The sequence below is a fragment of the Dendropsophus ebraccatus genome, chromosome 9 (assembly GCF_027789765.1).
Source record: "Dendropsophus ebraccatus isolate aDenEbr1 chromosome 9, aDenEbr1.pat, whole genome shotgun sequence".
Taxonomy (NCBI): Eukaryota; Metazoa; Chordata; class Amphibia; order Anura; family Hylidae; genus Dendropsophus; species Dendropsophus ebraccatus.
Genome location: NC_091462.1, coordinates 89,808,423 through 89,827,318, shown reverse-complemented (window position 1 = coordinate 89,827,318; position 18,896 = coordinate 89,808,423). Strand labels below are relative to the sequence as shown.

At 41.8% G+C, this 18,896-nt stretch overlaps 1 protein-coding gene across 1 annotated transcript; it reads right to left on the bottom strand.

Annotated features, from left to right (window-relative positions):
• Positions 1 to 10,371: 10,371 nt before the first annotated feature.
• LOC138800370 (parvalbumin beta-like) lies at positions 10,372 to 14,274 on the bottom strand. The gene is made up of 5 exons (XM_069981995.1): positions 14,173 to 14,274; positions 13,739 to 13,806; positions 11,272 to 11,404; positions 10,917 to 11,026; positions 10,372 to 10,693 (listed from the first exon to the last, which is right to left on the bottom strand). The coding sequence occupies exons 2-5, from the start codon at positions 13,797 to 13,799 to the stop codon at positions 10,668 to 10,670; spliced, it is 330 nt and encodes a 109-aa protein (XP_069838096.1). The 5' UTR covers positions 13,800 to 13,806; positions 14,173 to 14,274; the 3' UTR covers positions 10,372 to 10,667.
• Positions 14,275 to 18,896: the final 4,622 nt, after the last annotated feature.

The following is an 18,896-nucleotide window of genomic DNA, read 5'->3' as shown; positions in this document are numbered from 1 at the left end:
GGAGCAGCAGTAGCCAACATGGAGGCCTGGCAGGAGCAACAGTAGCCAACAGGGAGGCCAGGCCAGGAGCAGCAGTAGCCAACATGGAGGCCAGGCAGGAGCAACAGTAGCCAACAGGGAGGACAGGGCAGGAGCAGCAGTAGCCAACATGGAGGCCAGGCAGGAGCAACAGTAGCCTACAGGGAGGCCAGGGCAGGAGCAGAAGTAGTCAACATGGAGGTCTATATCCAAGTGGGGGAGCACACAGGGGGGCTATATACTACTGGGGGAGCACAGAGGGGGTCTATATACTACTGGGGTAGCACACAGGGGGTCTATATACTACTGGTGGTGCACACAGGGGGTCTATATACCACTGGGGGAGCACACAGGGGGTCTATATACTACTAGGGTAGCACACAGGGGGTCTATATACTACTGGGGTAGCACACAGGGGTCTATATACTACTGGTGGGGCACACAGGGGGTCTATATACTACTGGGGGAACACACAGGGGTCTATATACTACTGGTGGGGCACACAGGGCGTCTATATACTACTGGGGGAACACACAGGAGTCTATATACTACTGGTGGGGCACACAGGGGGTCTATATACTGCTGAGGCAGCACACAGGAGGTCTATATATAACTGGGGGGGCACACAGGGGTCCATATACTACTGGGGCAGCACACAGGGAGTCTATATACTACTGGAGGAGCACACAGAGGTCTATATATTACTGGCGGGGCACACAGGGGGTCTATATACTACTGGGGGAACACACAGAGGGTCTATATACTACTGGTGGTGCACACAGGGGGTCTATATATAACTGGGGGAGCACAAAGGGGGTCTATAAATAACTGGGGGCAGCACACAAGGGGTCTATATACTGCTGGAGGAGCACACAGTGGTCTATATACTACTTGGGGAACCACACAGGGTGTTTATATACTACTGGAGGAGCACACAGGGTTCTATATCCAAATGGGGGAGCACACAGGAGGTCTATATCCAAGTGGGGGAGCACACAGGGGGGCTATATACCACTGAAGGAGCACACAGGGGAGCTATATACAAGTGGGGGAGCACACAGGGGGTATATGCAACTGGGGGCAGTACACGGGGTATATACGACTGGGGGCAGCACACAGGGGGTTTATATACAACTGGGACAGCACACAGGGGGTCTATATACTTTTGAGGGAGCACACGGGGGTTATATATAACTAGGGGAACACACAGGCCTCTATACACTACTGGGGGAAGCACACAAGGGGTATATACTACTGGCGGCTGCGCACAAGGGGTATATACTACTGGGGGCAGCACAAAGTGGTCTATTGTTGTGGAGTGCGTGTCGGGGGGGGGGGGGGCAGACATAACTTCGCTTGGGGCCCCAGAAATGCCAAGACCGCCCCTGTCCTCTTCCCCTTAGAGGTAGAGGTCTAATGTGAACAATCTGTGAAGAGGTGTGGGGAAACGTATACATCCCCCCCTTCTTTCCTCTTCTTTCACCCCCTCACGCCGGACTTAAAAATGTCCTCGCATCTCTGGCGCTACGGGGATTTATGTAGAGGCGGACTGCCTCTACATAAATCCCATGCGCTCCAGTGCGCACGGCCGAAAACCTACGCCAGCTGAGGACTGGAGTAGGTTTTTGGCGTATCTTTTGGCGGAACGAATGGTGAATCGCGCGGACTCTGAGTACGTGCCCTTCATTCCGCCCCCTTCACACCCCCGCCCCCCGGCGGAAAGTGACGATTTGCAAATATTTTATTCTCAAATTGGCCATTTGCGAATAAAATCAGGCGCAAATCGGCGCTTTCTGACAGAAAAAAAATGTACGCCCGTTCATACATGTCCCCCTTTGTTTTGTGTTTTATACTTTTATCTTTTGTGATTCACATTCACCAGTTGTATTGGGCTATTGTTATCTGCCCAATTTTGTTTGCTTATAAGATGACTGATTATCATAAAAACAATAAAACTTTTTATACCGTTTGACAACTGATTTTAAATTAAAAATTGCCTTGTGTGTCCAAAACAAAGAAATAAGAGTTTAGGCCCTATTAAAGTCAATGAGAACATAAATTTGTTTGTTATTGCGGATCCGCAATTATGGACAAAACTACGCAACTTGTGAATGTAGCCTAAGCATTAAACGTTTTGTTACTCATGGAATCTACAAGGTAAATGATAACTTTTTAGGAAATATTGATAAAGAAAAATCAGAAAGAGAGAATTAAAAGGGAATTATCAGCAGGTTAGACGAGATGTAGCCGGACCCTAGAATGTTGTGTCGTGTCGCCAGTGCTGGTTGGGCACACAGGTATGAGGGCACACCTGCTTTTATTTTAAAGGGCCGGATACACCTTGTTCCGCTGTGGTCAGTGACCTGCCGGGCTGTTGAGGGGTCCCTTGGGTTGTAGTCACAGTGGTCCGGTGTGGAGTGTTGACCCTATTGGAGAATACTTGTGCCCATGCATCGACCTTGGTTGGAATGAACCACCTGTTGCCCCTGTCCTAGAGGGTGACACAAGCCCCAGACCCTGTTATCTGGGATAAGCGGAATGCTGAAGGTTTCCTGATGACAACTGCGCTGTGAGATAGAGTTCATAGGCGTCTAGCAAATTTGCTTTATCCGGATCAGTTCCTAGCTTTCTGCCTTTGTGGATACTGTCCTGCACTGTGACTCTCCTAGTCCATGGCATGGGTTGAGATAATCTCAGACTTGTCCTCTCCTGTGAGGGTTTTAACACTGTATAGTAATGAATGAGGTTACTTGAAGAGAAACTGTTAGGTGCGTCTTGTCTTGCTTCCTCACCATACAGGAACCTGACTAAGACTGCGACTGGGTACCTGTCAGAGGGCCAGGGCCCAAAGGGTCCACTGTAGGGAGCGTTCTAGCTTGCGTCCTTCCCCTACAACGTCCAATACAAAAGGCCTCTACACTTCCTTTACCCACGTGATTTCCTTTCTACAGCTCTCTATAAGGTGTGCTGTGAATGGATGAAGAGTGCATAAGAAGAAGTAAAGAAAGAGATGATAGGACAGAAGAAGATACTCCCATAGGTTCACAGATTCATGTGAAACATAAGTAAACAATAACCCTTTCCATACTTCAGCCGTGCAGCAACTGAGTACACATACCTATAATAGCGACATCTCGTGGCGAAACTTTATCACTACTACATCACCACTTACTTACAATAGGTACAGGCTTTTGAGAAGGGTGTAACAAATAGCAACACCCGTAGTGGGACACCACACATGTGCTTATGCAAATTATTGCTATGGTACCAATGGGGTATGCACAGTGTCATGTGTTTCATAATGTACCTTAATAAAATCTCTATTTTAGTGTAATAATATTTGTTATATGTGTTGTTTTTTTGTCTTGCTCATCACTTGATCATTGTGTATTGCTCTTTATCTAAAAATAATTGTTTTTGTTGTGTCATTTCAAGCATTGTAGTCATTACAGCTCGCACAATTAATACATAGTTACCTTTAAGTTCTGATGAGTCTGTCATTTACAGACACATAGTTAAAGACAAACTGACAGCAGGGATATGCATGTACGTACAGTAACCCTGCTGCCAGTCGCCAGACGCCAGTCACAGGAGCATTGCATACATACTATTGCCGATGCTCTATGATTCGGCGTCTTCAGTAAAAAGTATTGTTATTTGGGCTGACAGTGTCACAGGGGTGTAGAGCGGCGGTGAGAATGTTGGGAGGGATGGGTTTGTGTGGGGCGGTCGCTGACAGTCGCCTCTGTGACACTGCCAGCCTGGAATAAGGATGCCTTTTTTCTGAAGGCGCCGGATCACACAGCATCAACAAAGGTATGTATGCAATGCCCCTGTGATTGGCGTCTGGAAACTATATTCATATCCGCGTTGTCAGTTTCCTTTTAACACTTTGAATAATTGTGAACTATTGGACATTGAAGTTATAATGATTTAAGGAAAGCCTCTTGTTCCTTTGTATGACTATACCCTGTGCCAATGTTGGTCCTCACAACCGCTAAATCACGGTATTCCATTGATTTGCCAAACACTGCTAAATTGGAGTATGGTCCCCGGCCACAGAGTGACCGACAGTCTCAGTCCGGATTCTTGGTATTAAAAGGGTTATCCAAACAAAGAAAAACATGGCCGCTTTATTCCAGAAACAGCACCACTCTTGTCCTCAGTTTGGGTAGGGTTTTGCAGGGGGGTTTCTGTATGAAGGAGGAGGGTTTATTCTCAGACATTGGGTCAGTCTCTCAATACTGTTAGTGTTCCTTGTAAATAAGGCAGCCTCCCCACTCTTCTGAATTTGGATGGAGAGACCTTCCCTAGGTCTCGGAGCATCCAGTTTCTAGGTATTATACGCTATTAACCCTCTTCAAAGGGGTAATTCATTCAAAATCTTTGTTGCATTGTTAGGCTATGTTCACACAACGTGAACAACCGGCCGTTACGTGACCCCGGCCGGGTCACAGAACGGCCGGTCTCTGCCTGGATCATCCTGGCCGGTACTTAAGTACCAGCCGGATGATCTTTCTGGCCGCAGAGCTCTGATGCGGGCGCATCAGAGTGTGCCCTCATCAGAGCTTCCCATAGCATACAGTGAAGCGAGCGGCTGGAGCTGCTCGCTTCACTGTGTGAACTGACAGGGTTTCCCACGGCCGCAATTCATTGAATTGCGGCCGCAGAAAACTGACATGTCATTTATTTGTGGCCCCGCACGAGATCCCGGCTGGAGCGTATGCGAAGTGTATACGCTCCGGCCGGGATCCCATTGAAAGTAAGGCATTGTTCTACCCCGCAAAACGGAGTGTGAACATAGCCTTAAAGTGCCCACCCATAGCTCCATATATTGCCCAGAACAAGTAATTACCTTTAAGCCATGTTGGGGCTATTTCTCATGACTCACCCCCTCTCTATGCAAAAAAAATTGCTGAACTGAGTCCACTCCATCTTGCTTCTTTCTTCTGGTCCCCACCTTCCAAAATGTGGATCATTTGTCCTCCTTCTCATCAATGGGCTGGGTTACTGATTAAAACTCTGATCACTCATGAGACAGAGAACACATACTGTATGACAGGCCGGCTCCCTCCTGTGCTTGCAAGCACCCACCCCCCGGACATAGATGCCTATCTCCCTCTATTGCCATGACAGCACCTTGATCAGCCGCCTCAATCAGCCCTCTTGTGCGATGAGTTTGAGCGACCAAGAGCCCATTCCCCTCTTGCTCCCCCTTACCCTCCGTCGCCCTCTCTCACCTCTCTCTCCCCCTTTCTCTACTCTCCCCCCTACCTTCTGCCCCTGCATAGTCCTGCAGCTTTAACTGAGTACACCATCATCCATTACTCCCTCTGTCTTCTGCCCCCTCTCCCCCAGCACATAAAAGACATTGGTAGTGGTTGAGCACATCTAAAGCACCAATCACTACCAATGCTTATATGCTTATTATAGTGGGCTTGGTCTATAGTAATTACAAGCCCACTTTGTGTAAACTGTAAAAAAAATAAATGATGCCAGGAGGTGTTGCATGAGTAATGCCAGGAGCTGTTGCAGGAGTATTGACAGGAGGTGTTGCAGGAGTAATGCCAGGTGGTGTTGCAGGAGTAATGCCAGGGGGTGTTGCAGGTGTAATGCCAGGGGGTGTTGCAGGAGTATTGCCAGGAGGTGTTGCTCCGCCTTCTCCAACTCATTCTGGAGGAGGCGGGGCCTAAAGATACACCTGGCGGCTGTACTGGAGGACTGGAGTAGACATGCCGGGTCACAAACAGTGTTCATGGTAAGTATACATTGCTTTGTGTGATCTTTAAACTGACAGCACAGATATATACATATCCTATAACCCAGAAAGCCTGCTGTGAAGACCTAAATTAAAGAGTTTTCCCAAGGAAACAATCCATTGCATGCATTCACTCTCTGTAGGTCCGCAAAATTTACGGATGTGTGAATGCAGCCTTACTCTTCTCATACACCTTGAATGAACTCCTCCAGGACCCCAAGCAGTTACAATACACACTCCACTGGCACCAGGTCCAGCAAGCTGGCGGCTAAGGAACTATGTTTACTGCTGCCTAGTGACTCTGACAGGGTATGGCAGTGACTGACTACACAGCTGCCCGCCATCCCTTTACACTCAAGGGCTAACAGGTGCACAAACAAAAAGAGAGCACAACACAGCATAGCTCCCAACACATGATGGCAACAACAAAAATAAACTTTTCTTAAAGTGACATACACACATTTTTTCCATAAAGGGGGAAAGAAATATGAGGTTTATTACCTTATATTATGGTGTTACAGTATTACCGGGAAATTTCAATCGGAGGCCGTGTGACAGACTCTTTTGAAGTTCCGCCTGTCCCACAGACTCAATGATATTTTCAAACGAAATCCGCTATTTGCCCAAAGAATTGACATGTCAATTGTTTGGGCGGATGGCAGGCTGAGCTAGAGAATATAACTGAATCTATGGGACAGGCGCATATTCCATAGTGGGAACATACCCTTATATGACCGAGGTGTGTACTTAAAGCACCATTTGGCAATGGCAAAGTTGTTATGTGTTGCCTGAGGATGTCCAGAAATGCGTTTTTGTTGCCTAATAAAAGATTTGTCTATCAAATTCAAGTTTCCTGGCATGTTGTTTATACTTTGGTTTCAGGTTTCTACCTTCCTCAAGGCAGAGCGGCCCTAGTAAGGCCTTATTCACACACCCGTAGTGCATCCGTAGTGCTCCGTAGTGCTTCACGGACCACTACGTTCCCACTTCATTACCATAGCGATCCGTGGCGGTGCACATTACAACAAGTCCAGATTTCAGATCGCGGCCCCATATACACGTACGGACGTGTGAACAGGGCCATTGAATAAAACTGGTTTCATGTCCTGTCCGCAATTGCATGCACGCAATTGCTTACAGAACAACGGACGCATGAATTAGGTCTAAAGCCAGGACCTTGTGAACCCAAGATCACTAGAGCCTATCCTGGCTCCTGAACAGAATTCTTAAAGGGAAACTAACAGCAGGTTAGATGCGTCTACTGTAACCTGCTGTTATGTCCCTGTTGCGCACAGGGCAAAAGAAAAGAAAAAGAAGCTTCCACTTTGAGAATATGTTTTACAAGTTTACCTAGAGGACTAAACTAGGACCTTTTCTAGAACTAAGGGCCCTATTACATGGGATGATTATCGTGCAAAAAATCGTTAAATTGTTTGAACTTAAACGATAATCATTCTGTGCAATTGCAAGCAACGACTGAAAAATCGTTCGTGTGCCGTTGATCGTTGATTTAAATCTGAACCTAAAATCATTGTTAATCGTTCGCCAATTGTTTGATAATTGTTCGCTGTAATTTTACAATCATTCATTTAAGTTCCGCATTGTATTCCCAGCTAGAGCTGGAAGATAGACAGTAGAAAAAAGAATCAATACTTCAGGTTATCTGGAGACTTACTACTTACCTGCCCCCTTATCTGAAAAAGCCAATTGCTGCTGCGTGTCCAGGCAAACACCAAGAAGTATGGACTGGCAGTGACGGCAGCAGGGGAGTGGGGCATGTGAGTACACCTTTCTTTATTTCCTTAAAAATTCCAAGAAAATTAAAAAAAAAAAATTCCTTTACTATTACAAATAATTGTTAATCACCATATATTAACATCACACTATAATTCATACACACAATATCCTGTCCAGATAATCTGTTTTCCTATTAAGTAAATACTTGTGGGATTTATTTTGTTGAGTTTTGCTCTCTTGTCTATTAGGCTATGTTCACACAACGTATCTTTTCGTAAAAGTACAGCCGTTGTTGCAATAGGCAACAACGCCGTACTTTTTACAAAAAGATACGTTGCCTAGTCTTCTATGGAATCCCAGCCGGAGCGTATACACATAGTATACGGTCTGGCCGGGATCTCTCGCGGCGCTGTAGAAAACTGACATGTCAGTTTTCTGCGGCCGCTATTCAGTGAATAGCGGCCGCAGAAAACCCTGTCACTGCACACTATTGAGCGAGCGGCTCCAGCCGCACGCTCCATAGTGTGCAGTGGAGAGTTCTGATGTGGGCGCGCACGGATGTTCTCGCATCAGAACTCTGCGGTACCAGTCAGCTGGGTCACGGAACAGCCGGTCTCTTACTAAGTGTGAACATAGCCTTAAGCTGAATTGACTGTCTCACAGATCGCTATGATCCTTTCAGCTGGGTCTCTAGACCTAGGTCGAACCAGGACTTGAGTCCTTAATACACATGTAAATGCAGCCTCATTCTATGTAGGACACACCCTATTGACAAAGTGAATAGTAATTCCCAGTTATCATATCATTTATACACTTCCAGGAGCAATAGCAGAGAAATGGCACAGGCAGAGTTCTAAGAAAATTGTGATTTCCTAGCATTGAGCTCATCAGGCAAACTGGGTATGAACTCTGGTTTACCTTATGTACCCACCAAGGAACATAGATACGCAGCCCCCAACCAGAACTTTATAGGATCCCTGTTACCCTGTTGCTTTACTAGAACAGAATTAAACAGGAGCTTTGACCCAACATCTCCCCATGCTATCCCTCTGCTATGTCCGCTTTGCACAGCATAATATTTCATCCAGATTATTCTCATTGCAATCACAGTCCGCGTTCTAAGAAACTCCACAGCATGTCAGGACTTTCAGTGAAACACAATCTGAAACTTAAGACATGATCAGCGTCCACAGACCAGTGGGACTGTTTTGCAGACTGAAGTTGCTTGAGAACTGGATACTTATACCGCATAAGTTGGTTGCTTATGTTTATGAGAAAATGTAAAATGTAATTACAATACACTGCAAGTCCCCTTTAAGTGACTATAGTCCTGATGTCGTATGACGGACATGGACAATGATTATGTTAAATACTCCAGTAGTAATGCAAACATTACCTAAATGTGACTGGCATCTTCTAACAGCCCTGATCCCTCTGTGATCGTCACCATAGCAGAAATAACCCCTATAGCTACAGTAACTATAGTAGATCTTCTCCTTTGGGACCGCCTGATAATTTAAAGAGAGCCGGACGATATGTTAAAATTCCCTTTGGCTTTTAAGATTGCATTCATGTAATGTAATATCCTGTAGTAGCCGCAGGTGGTACAAGATATGAGATCACTTCTATTTATGAAGAAGCCACCCGAGCTGAGCCAGTATGTTTCATCTATCTATCCATGCAACCACTATTTACATATATCCATTTTTATTATTTATTAATTATATTTATTTATCTATTTGTAACCTATAACTATCTATCTTCTATCTATCTATCTATCTATCTATCTATCTATCTATCTATCCAGGGGCGTAACTATAAATGGCTGGGCCCCATAGCAAACTTTTGATTGCCCCCCCCCCCGACTGACCACTAAACGGTCAAGTGAAGTCATAACTACATAACTGCTAGCTCTGGTCAGGAGTGCTTGCAGTTAAAGGGACATTTGCAAAACCCAGGAGACCAGCAGGGCCACCTGGTGCTGCAAATGATGACGGCTCAGGGAGCCCAGTGTATTGCAGGAGCAGGCCATGGGGCCAACCGATTGCGGCGGGCCCCATAGCAGCCGCTATGGCTGCTATAGTGGTAGTTTCGCCCCTGTATCTATCTGTTATCTATCTATCTATCTATCTATCCCACACTCTATCTATCTTTCTCCTATCTATCTATCTATCTATCTATCTATCTATCTATCTATCTATCTCCTATCTATCTATCTATCTATCTATCTCCTTTCTATCTATCTATCTATCTATCTATCTCCTATCTATCTATCTATCTATCTATCTATCTATCTATCTATCTATCCCACACTCTATCTATCTTTCTCCTATCTATCTATCTATCTATCTATCTATCTATCTATCTCCTATCTATCTATCTATCTATCTATCTATCTATCTATCTATCTCCTATCTATCTATCTATCTATCTATCTATCTATCTATCTATCTCCTTCCTATCTATCTCATATCCATCTAGAAAATGTATAACAGGTGCAGCACTTAAGTATAAACTTGAGAGTGGGTGCCAGCGATTTCCACTGTGCAACCAACCGTGGAAACTTGTATATAAAAGGTATATCACCGCAGCACTCCGAATGTGATCAAACAAGTGGATTTATTGCTCCCAAAGGTGCGACGTTTCGCTCATCAGTATGAGCGAAATGTTGCACCTTTAGGAGCAATAAATCCACTTGTTTGATCACATTTGGAGTGCTGCGGTGATATACCTTTTATATCTATCTATCTATCTATCTGTCCATTTTTATTATTTCATTTTTATATTTATTTATTTATTTGTAACCTATACCTATCTATCTAGTTATCCCAAAGAGAAATATAAGCCAAGAAACCAAATTTTATTTAAATATTTTTTATTTTTCTTTCTTCCAGCCACAACTTGAACATTGTGATCGGTTGAAATCAGTAAGCGCCATCCAAAAACACTTAAGACATAACATCGAATGAGCAGAGTACCTGTACATTGTTAGATTGTCAATAGTCCCAAAAAGTTAACATACAGGCATTTTACCAATGCCGTGAGACAGTAAAAAATGCACAAATAAGTGCCAGCCATGAATGAGGTGCCTGTTGGGTGTAAATTGAGGGGATCAGTCCTTGTCTTCTTTTTCTTTTTTTTGGTCTTGGGCTGTTTATGCCTTCACCAAAGCCTGGAATTCTGGAATGGAATAGAGAGAAATGTGTTAATTATTTTTATTATTATTATTATTATTATTATTATTATTATTATTATTATTATTATTATATGAAATCTTATCACATGTTATACTGCCATAGCTCAAAAGGATCATTTCTATGTAGGTAGCAGAAGTGGCAGGACCTAATCACTACATTAGATAAAAAGAAAAATATAGATGAATTTATAGAAACCAAAACCTTACCATCTACGCCAATCTTGCCATCACCATCAGAGTCACCAGCCTTCAGGAAAGCCTTGGTCTCAGCATCATTCAGAGCTCTGGCGTCAGACTTGAAGTTCTGGAGGAAGAGTCTGATAATACAAGGAATATAGTTGTCAGTCATGTTTCTTTGCTGTTATTGGTGTCTCAGTTGTAGCCAGGCTCTCCACATTATCTATACATCTAAATACCCTGGTCAATGTAGAGTGGCTTGTTGATGACCCCCTTGGCACTCAGGGCCATGCCCTTGCCAACTTCCCCAACCCCCTTGTGTCATGCAATGCTCAGTTTACTTCTAAAACTTCCAAACTTATAGGTTGAAGAACTGTATCCTTACGCAAGCTCATCTTCCTCAATGAATCCACTCTGGTCTCTGTCAAGGATTTCGAAGACTTTCTTGACCTGATCAGCAGACTTGCCTGAGAGACCAACCTTCTGGAAGAAAGTTTTGTACTGAAAAGTGTTGTCAGCTGTAAGAAAAAAAGGAAAAAAATTTAAGCAAATTTACAACAGATGTTGGGTACACAGGCAAAAATGAGACTTTACAGTTGCCAAATTAGGTTAGAATAGGAGGTCTGCTCTTGTCTATAGGTAGTGTCTAGTATTGCAGCTTATGCCGTTTTAAGTGAATGGAGTTGACAAGAGTGGCTGGTAAGGCTAGGTTCACACTGCGTTTTCAGCATCCGTTTAACGGATCCGTTTTTTTTAACGTCCAGAAAAATAGGGTCAGCAACGTTTTTTGGTCCGTTTTGGTCCGCCCAAAAAAATGGAAGTCAATGGAAAAACGGATGCACACAAATGAATCCGTTTTAAGCAATCCGTTTTTCATGCGTTAAACGGATGCTGAAAACGCAGTGTGAACCTAGCCTAAGAAAGTAAAGGACATCTAATAATGTTTTACAACCACTTTAAGTATTCTTTAAAATGTTGGGCATAGTCTAGGACTTTCCATTTCATACATTTATTTTGGTATTTAGGCAAATCCAATATCTTATTTATGCATCCTTTATTTTATAATGCTAATATATGCTGCAGCTTATTGCATATAATTTAGTTAAAAAAACATATTCTTGTACAAAGTCAAGGAAATTAATTGTAATTTGTATCATATCTATCTATCTATCTATCTATCTATCTATCTATCTTCTATCTCCTATCTATCTATCTATCTATCTTCTATCTCCGCACTATCTATCTATCTATCAATCTATCTATCTATCTATCTAGCTATCTATCTACCTCTGATTATCTATCTCCTATCTATCTATCTATCTATCTATCTATCTATCTATCTATCTATCTATCTATCTACCTCCGATTATCTATCTCCTATCTATCTATCTATCTATCTATCTATCTATCTATCTCCTATCTATCTATCTATCTATCTATCTATCTATCTATCTATCTCCTATCTATCTATCTATCTATCTATCTACCTCCGATTATCTATCTATCTATCTATCTATCTATCTATCTATCTATCTATCTATCTATCTATCTATCAATCTATCTATCTATCTATCTATCTAGCTATCTATCTACCTCTGATTATCTATCTCCTATCTATCTATCTATCTATCTATCTATCTATCTATCTATCTATCTATCTATCTATCTATCTATCTATCTACCTCCGATTATCTATCTCCTATCTATCTATCTATCTATCTATCTATCTATCTATCTATCTATCTATCTCCTATCTATCTATCTATCTATCTATCTCCTATCTATCTATCTATCTATCTATCTATCTATCTATCTATCTACCTCCGATTATCTATCTATCTATCTATCTATCTATCTATCTATCTATCTATCTATCTACCTCTGATTATCTATCTAACTATCTCCTATCTATCATTAGAAAAGGAGATGCAGCACTACAAACCACATCCAACTTGGAGGTGTTTACTATCTCAGACATGTGCAGGGTTCCCATGAAATCCAAGACGCCTTTATGAAGCTGCACATGTCTGGATGAATAAACTCCTCATCTTTGGGCGTTCTTTGCTGCGCTGCCATCTTCTTTTCTATTGTATATCTAAAGTAAGAAAGCAACACCACAGTAAGAAATAAAGGATGAAGGTCCTTTGGGGCTTAGTGACTTTCGTGAGCATAAAAGATCTAACGCAATGTATGAGGCAGCACTCCAAGTCATGAAGAAAGTAAGGATCTTTGTGAAGATAAGATGGGTGAATAAAAGATCCTTACTTTCTTCAGTTCGTGAGATTCGGAGTGCTGCCTTATATTTATCTAGTGTCTCTCTCTCTCTCTGTCTTCCTCCATTCTTTCTCCCCCCCCCCCCTCTCTCTTGTTATCTCTTTCTTTTCACAGTTCAGGTGTGACTGCAGCCTCTGTATCACCTATCCTTCCAACCAAGGTTCCCTCAATGTTATTTGTCAAACATCTATCACATCTATCTCTCTGCCTATCTATCTATCTATCTATCTATCTATCTATCTATCTATCTATCTATCTCTCTGCCTATCTATCTAACCTACTCTTATCTATCTATTATCTATTTATTTATTTATCTATCTATCTTCTATCTGTCTCCTATTTATCTGTCTGTCTATCTATCTATCTATCTATCTATCTATCTCCTATCTATCTATCTATCTATCTATCTGATATCTATCTTTCAAATATCTATTGTCTATTCATCTATCTGTTTCTCACACATCTAACTATCAGATATCTATCGTCTACCCATCCAGTCAATACTATTAATAAATAGGAAGTAACTCTGCATTATTTCTATACTTGTTGCTGTGCCTTAGAAAAACAAGGTGACTTACCCTGTACACTGGCCAGAGCGGCTTCAATGTCCTTAGCGGAGAGAATGTCAGTGATAGACATGATTATGCTGCAAGCAGAAAATAAAAGTTAAAAGTTAAAAATCTATTAATACTTAAATTTTTGGTTCTGCAGCTTAGAAATCTAAGAAGTCAAAATATTCCGTTTTACTAGGTACTTAAAATTTCTATCAATTGAAGAGTGAAGGAGTGGTCTTAAGATATTATTTCAGACCATGTATATAAATGTAATATTTTTTTCTTTATATAAATAGTAAAATAAATTTCAGAAATTCTAAATTCTTCAGTAATTTTTTATTCTGTATTTTCTTTTTCTTTCCTATAGTCCTTGTTTCTTGTATCCTTCAGTCCTTCTTCTTCTGCTGCAGTAGACCCCCATCTGCTATGTCCCATGTGTCTGCGTGTGATCAGCTTACCTTGTAGTGTTTTGGACTGGGCAGGGAGGCTATCTGCTTGGCAGTGGAGTGCTTGCTGAGTGTCCCCACCGGGCTAGCCCCATTTATATATACTTTAAGTTGCATACCATATACAGATCTTGGTTCCCAGCGTCACAGATAGGGAATGGTGTCAAGTGAACTTGCCTAACTAATCATCTAGCACTATTTTTATCTCCAGAGTATACATATGATATTAGCAAATGCAACAAGATAAGTGGTAAGATGCATTAAATATAAACTATTGGGGGAGATAATGTTTCCTTATGCAGGAAGCAAGGGGAAAAAAATCACACTTTGTGAAGTGAAGTTTTCTCAGGAGCAGTTATAGACGGTGCGGTATTTAACAGGTTGTGGACCGGAGCGCAACATGACAACATGGGACAACCTGAGCTATAGTAACCAAAGATGGTGCAACACTGGTGCAAACACACACGTACACTACTTCTTACCACTACCATAATGCAAATCATTATGAAAAAGTTTTTATACTATGCTTTTTTTTTTTGTTTTTACCTAAAACTTGTATAACTTGTACAGTTCTAATGGCTACCAGGCTACCAAGACGGGGGGTCTTATGCAAATACATGTTGCTCATATGTGTACGTATGTATGTGTCTGAGCATGAATGTGTTTTATTTCGTTCATTCATCGATTCTCCCGCTCGTTTACAGTCTCTATTATTTAGTTTGACAACTTGTACCCAGGGAAGGGGTTAATAAGTTTCTGACAGGGACAGGGGAATAGATGCCAAGCAAATGAATGTGCTGTCTTCAGCCTCCACTTACAAATCTTGTGTTACATGGACTAAGTAATTCCCTTTCACAAGTTGCAGGATATATCCAGACTGGTGCAGTGAAGTTACTTTGCCCCCAGGAGATTGAACTGGCTGTCTGGAGGCCCAGGACAACACTGCTCCCTGGCCTTTTATGTACATTGGCCCCCCTCGTCCCCATTGTTGTTTTCTTGTAAGGTCGCTATTATGTAATATCTTTATTTCAGGTTTTTAGGCTTGTGAATAGGGTCATGCATAGAGGGTACCCCCTAGCTAAAATAAAAACACCCCTCAACCTCGAATGGAGCTCTTTTCCCATATGATACCTGCGGTCTTATGACACAAGGGTCTTGTGCAAATCCAGCTACTTCCTTTCTCACCAAACATTAAAGAAGTTGTTCACCAAACTTCATTTTCTTCCAAATCAACTGGTGCCAGAGATTTGTAATTTACTTCTATTAAAAAATCTCCAGTCTTATCAGCTGCTGTATGTCCTGCAGGAAGTGGTGTATTCTTTCCAGTCTGACACAGTGCTCTCTGCTGCCACCTCTTTCCATGTCAGAAACAAATCCCCATAGAAAACCTCTCGTGCTCTCCAGACTAGAAAGAATACAGCACTTCCTGCAGGACATGCAGAAGCTAATAAGCACTGGAAGACTTGGATTTTTTTAATAGAATAGTTGATTTGAAATAATTTTTTACATTTAAACTTTAAATTAGAAATTAGAAATCTCTGGCACCAATTGATTTGAAAGGGATTTTTTTTTAAGTCTGCTATGAGCATACAACTAAAGGCTGGACTAGTTGCTGCTAAATATGCTTAATCATATAGTTCTTTGTGCATATGTGTAATGTACTATATAAGCTGCTAAGAATATACAGTACATGGTGGTGGTGGTTGTGGGGGGTCTGGGGGATTGGGGCTCAGATACAAATACAGGTGGAACCAGTGTATAACAATGTATAGAAAATCATTACTCACCAGAGTACCCCTTTAAAATGCAAAATGTGGTCAGGCAGCTGGTCAGCATAAAAAAGCCTTATTTAAACTCTTTGCTCCCCCATCTCCAGTGCAGTCACAGTAGCGAGTACGATATTGCTTTTTATGCTGACCAGCTGCCTGACAACCCCTTTATAGGGTATAGGAAATATGTGAGTTTCCATCTAATATAGTCAGACTGCCGTGCTAAGATGAAGTACATGTGCAGCTAAAATATGGGTGCTCTTTGTCATGGATTATCCTTGTCAGTTACCATATCTCATTCCGCCATACTCCTGCATGGTAACTAGCCCAGTGAAAGGTAAGAACACAGATATAAAAATACTACAAGCTTTTCATCAATGAAAGTTCCTGTCTAGAGGAGGAACATTATACCTGACAGTACATTTTTCAAAGAAAACCATCACATTAATTTAGCTAAGTGATATGTCATCGCTGTGAGACCATCCGAGGCATTCAGCATTGCGGTACCAGCAGTCACAGCTACGTGCTGAGTAAGCATATCTGTCTATCTCTATAGGACATGACCACCAAACTGGAGAAAGTGTAATGGAATATACCGCGACTTAAAACTTAACTACATTGTACAAAATGGTAACAAGGCTTCTGTCATGGTTTCCGTCTTCTTACCGGAAATAATAGAGCTGCATGTTAACATAGCTGCCTATTGGTTTATACAGTGCTATTCACACTGAACTATCTATCTGCGTTCATTTACAGAATGTGATTGACACGGCCGTGATATGGAAGGAAAGTTGCACTCTATAGTGATATTAATATGGTTAATAATATCATTGAATTTGTATGATGTGCGCAATAATGTTTACTAATGGGTTAAATGGGTAGTTCAGCAAAAAAAAAAAAATCCTTTATATCAAGTCTTCCAGTACTTATCAGTACTTAGCATAGGCTTAGCATTAGCATAGGCTGTATCCCAGTTTTCTAGGCGTTGCTTAGGGCCCTATTCCACTGGACGATTATCGTTCAGATTATCGTTAAATCGTTCTAATCTAAACGATAATCGTTCGGTTGAAATGCAGTTAACGATTAACGACCGAACGAGAAATCGTTGATCGCTTTAAAAGACCTGGACCTATTTTTATCGTTGCTCGTTCGCAAATCGTTCGCGTTGAATAAGACATCGTTCGGTCGTTCGCAATAGATACGAATGCAATAGCGAATAAATAGCGAAGAAAAAACGATCGCAATTACGATCATAAGTAACGATTATCGTTCAATGGAAATGAGTGAACGTTTTCAGGTCTTTCGCAATAGTGGTCGTTTGAGATCGTTAATCGTTAATGATATGCAAACGATAATCGTTTGGTGGAATAGGGCCCTTAGGCTGTATCCACCAGCTGCACGGAGCCGGCAGACAGCGGGAGTCAGATGCAGTTAGTTCAGGTTCATACGAACCCGAACTTCGGGAAATCCGCTCATCTCTACTTATCAGCTGCTGCTTGTCCTGCAGGAAGTGATGTATTCTTTCCAGTTTCAAGAGCAGGAAAAGTTTTCTATGGGGATTTGCTGCTGCTCTGGACAGTTCCTGACACGGACAGAGGTGGCAGCAGAGAGCATCGTGTCAGACTGGAAAGAATACATCACTTCCCGCAGGGCATACAGCAGCTGAAGGACTAAAGGACTTAAAATTTGTTTTAATATAAGTAAATTACAGATCTCTGGCACTTTCTGGCACCCGTTGATTTGATAACCTCCTCCTTTAACTTATTGGGTCATGGGTTAACTTTAAAGGGAATTTAGCAGCAGTTTATGAGATGCTAATAGGGTGGGGGCAGAGAGGCTTATTAAGAGGCTTAATAAGACCCTTATTATGTTTGTGCACTGCGTTGCTATTGAGTAACTTTACCTGTTAACATGTAATGAGGGCGTTCCTTTAGACTTCACTGGGAGTAGTTTTTTAGACCTCACTGGAGGCGGTTCTTTAAACTTTACTGGAGGTGGTTCTTTAGACCTCCTTGGGGGCAGTTCCTTAGACCTCACAAGGGGTGGTCTTTCAGACCTCAGTGCCCACTGATAGCTATTCAGCTGGGGCTCTGCAGTGACATCCCTTAACCCCTTCCCGCTAAAGTCAGTAAATGTACTGACTTGTAGGATGAGAGTTCCAGCACCAGTCAGTACATTTACTGACCTGCTTCCAATGCTCGCTGTTTACACAAACAGTGCCCGGGAGCTATAACTAAACTGTCAGCTGATAGCTGACACCTTAGTGTAACTACCTCTGGACCCCCAAATGGGGTCCAGCATCGGCAATCGTCGGCATTGGTGGATCAGTAACGGTAATTGATGTGGTAAAAAACACATAGGATTACATTGGAGTCTCTGGAAAGAAAATGAAAATGTTAACTTTTCACTCCTACTTTGCAGTTATTCCTGTGAAATGTCTTAAGGGTGAAAAACCGGTATAAATGTCAATTTGAATACTTGAAAGGGTGAAGATTTCAAAATGGGGTAAATTATGGGGACTTCTAGTATACAGGCCTCTAAAATATACTCCAAAACTGAACTGGTGCCTAAAGAATTTCTGAGTTTGAAATTTTCATGAAAATTTTGAAAATTGCTACTAAACATTTATGGCCTCTAATATCCTAAAAAAGTAACAGCATGTTCACCAAATGCTGTTAATATAAAGTAGACATGTTATAGATATGAATTAATAAATGACGTATTACTATTTACCTTATTTGCAGAGACTTTCAAATTTAGAGAAATGCGCTTTTTAAAAATTTTTAACAATATTTTGGAGTTATTCACCAAAAAATTCTAAAGATATAAACTCAAATTTACCACTAACATAAAGTGGAATATCTAACGAAAAAACTATCTTGGAATCACAGGGATATGTAAAAGCATTCCCAAGTTATTAATGAATAAAGTGACACATGTCATATTCATAAAATTTGCCTTGGTCCT